At 41.2% G+C, this 2,451-nt stretch overlaps 1 protein-coding gene across 1 annotated transcript; it reads right to left on the minus strand.

Moving 5' to 3' along the window:
• Nucleotides 1-346: 346 nt before the first annotated feature.
• Nucleotides 347-926, minus strand: LOC129809136 (superoxide dismutase [Cu-Zn]-like). Its single transcript, XM_055858944.1, has 2 exons — nt 849-926; nt 347-765 (listed from the first exon to the last, which is right to left on the minus strand). Exons 1-2 carry the CDS (start codon nt 924-926, stop codon nt 424-426), a joined length of 420 nt encoding a protein of 139 aa, XP_055714919.1. The 3' UTR covers nt 347-423.
• Between the last annotated feature and the right edge of the window lie 1,525 nt (nt 927-2,451).

Raw genomic sequence — 2,451 nt, forward strand, 5'->3', positions numbered from 1 at the left:
CAAAAACAAATTCTTGATCAGGAGACTCGACTCTATCAAACGTACCATAGGAGATCCGTGTGCCAACAAAAAGTTTTAATTTGTTGCATAGTCTTATAACAAAAAAAAATTATGAATTTAGAAATATTTTTTTAATATTGTTATTAAATTTATTTTTCTTGTCGTTTTACATAGGCGCATTTTTAACAAAGAATTTGGTCAAGTCGGTCAAGTGATAGTAAAATATTGTTACTGAATAGTTGCTTGGCACTGACCCTAAAACACTTCTGGAAGCCACGTGTAATCAATATTGGAATCTCTGCTTCATTAAGAAGATGCCGTGTGCTCCGTGTACTATGTACCTCCATGGTTGAAATCAGAACTTTTGAAAGTTCCCGGAAGCCCAGCGTTTCTCCAGGATGGATTTACCAGTATTTCTCAGCCTCAGAGGTTCACATCCTGCTCGTATATCACGTCAAAATCCAGCAGGATGAAGTCTGCAGTTCCGCATCTCACAGGAAATCCAGTCAAGGTCATTTTCTCAATATTGCCAAGATCTCCAGCATGTCTCACAGCACTATCTGGTCCACCGTGTTCTTTGCCATGGGTATTGTAGTGCACTCCAGCAGATGTGCATCCATTGGTGGCATCGACGAATTCATGAATGTGAAATCCATGCTGACCCTGCGTCAATCCGGTCACTTCACCGCTCAACATAACGGGAGCTCCCGCATCCGCTTGATTGAATTCCTTCAGGTGGGAAATGGATGTCTGTAGATCTCTGTTCTTCAAGTAGTGTATTTCTTTGTGACGAGTTACACGAGGGAAGTTCTGTGACTACTGTTTTGCTGCAGATCGGTAAAATGAACTTCAGCTTCATCTGCACTTAGGTGGAGATTCTCATGAACCCCGACAATGAGGGACTCGAGCACATAATCGGGATGCATTTTCCCGTAGTCATAGCTTTTTCTGTGATCCTCTTCGACAGCCTTTTCCTCAGTTTTTCTGGGTATCTTGACGATGTCGCCAGCTCCAGAGATTGTGGTGTTGGTATCCGCGGTATTTGAGGCACACTTTTCTAATGATTTTATATACTTTTACGAAGAAAAAATTGGTTTTTTTACAAATAAACACGCACAAATTGAGGTTATGTCACTTTGCCAACAAAAACATCTGATTGTTCTACACTTGACAACTTGACCGTAGCGCCAACTGGTGGAACTTAAGAAAGAATGGGAATTTTCAAGAAAAAATTAAGAAATTCTTTTAAAATGAATAATATGTTAAAAAAAACAGTATGTGCCCACTTCCTACGTGTTAATAGTCTTCCGCAAACGTGATATAGAGTAAAATTTGCTGCCAAATTTGCAAATTTCTTGATAATGCCATGAAAATTTGATACCTGGTTTTTAAGTGCCTCGGATTTTTTTTCTCTAAATCTGAATACAATAATTTTGTGAGGAATACATAGAATGGTTATTCCACTGTTATTTACGGAAATACTTGTACACTGGACATTACATGTTTTTGAAATACAGAAGGAAACGGTCGGGAGTGCAAAAAATTCCCATAAAAGACTAATGAGAGTGAGTGAGACAAACTCTATCGCGGCAGAGTGAGACAAAAAAGAGCATCAATTCCGGAAGGATATGGCGCCCGGTTGAGTTCAGGTGAGAGTCCTGGAGATGGCGATGACGAAGAAAAATGAGTTGGAGAAGACTATTAAAATCCGAGGACAACTTTTGGCAGCATTTGTGGACTTAGGAGCAGATTGCTCAGCGATTAGAGAGAGATGTGCTCGTCGATTGGATCTGAATACCGAACCCTGTGAGGTTAACCTGCGGGGATTTGCTAACGGGGAATGCCAAGTACAGAGAAAAGCGAGAGAAACAATTCAACTGGATGAAATCGAGGAAATTGCAGTTCTACATATCGTTCCGGATCAGGTACTTGACATCGACGTATTGATTGGAAGGGACTTCTTGGACAAGCCGGGGATTGAAGTCATAAAAAGGTTGGGCTCTTGTGTTATCCGGAGGTTTCCAGAAGGCCCCCAACTGAATCACATTTACTCTCAGAGGAAGTTGCCCTTATTCACAGAGGAAGTTATTTAAGTAAGCTCGGAAGTGACCGCAGAGGACAAGATGAAATTGCTAACCCTTCTGCAAGGGAATAGGGAGAGCCTGGCGATGAATTTGGAAGAACTAGGGCTAACAGATTTGGTAGAGCTCAAAATAACCTTGAAGAGTACAGAGGTGGTTGCTCATAAGCCACGACGCATACCATTTGGGCACCGCTCCAAGTTGGATTCTATCATAAGAGAACTATTGTCCTTAAACATCATTGAGCATTCAGAGTCCCCTTATACCAGCCCAGTTGTATTAGTGCCCAAAAAGGATGGACAATTACGCATGTGTGTAGATTTCCGTGAGCTGAACTCTAAAAAGGGTTCGAGAACAATTTCCAGTTCCA

The sequence above is a fragment of the Phlebotomus papatasi genome, unplaced genomic scaffold (genome assembly GCF_024763615.1).
Source record: "Phlebotomus papatasi isolate M1 unplaced genomic scaffold, Ppap_2.1 HiC_scaffold_315, whole genome shotgun sequence".
Lineage (NCBI taxonomy): Eukaryota > Metazoa > Arthropoda > Insecta > Diptera > Psychodidae > Phlebotomus > Phlebotomus papatasi.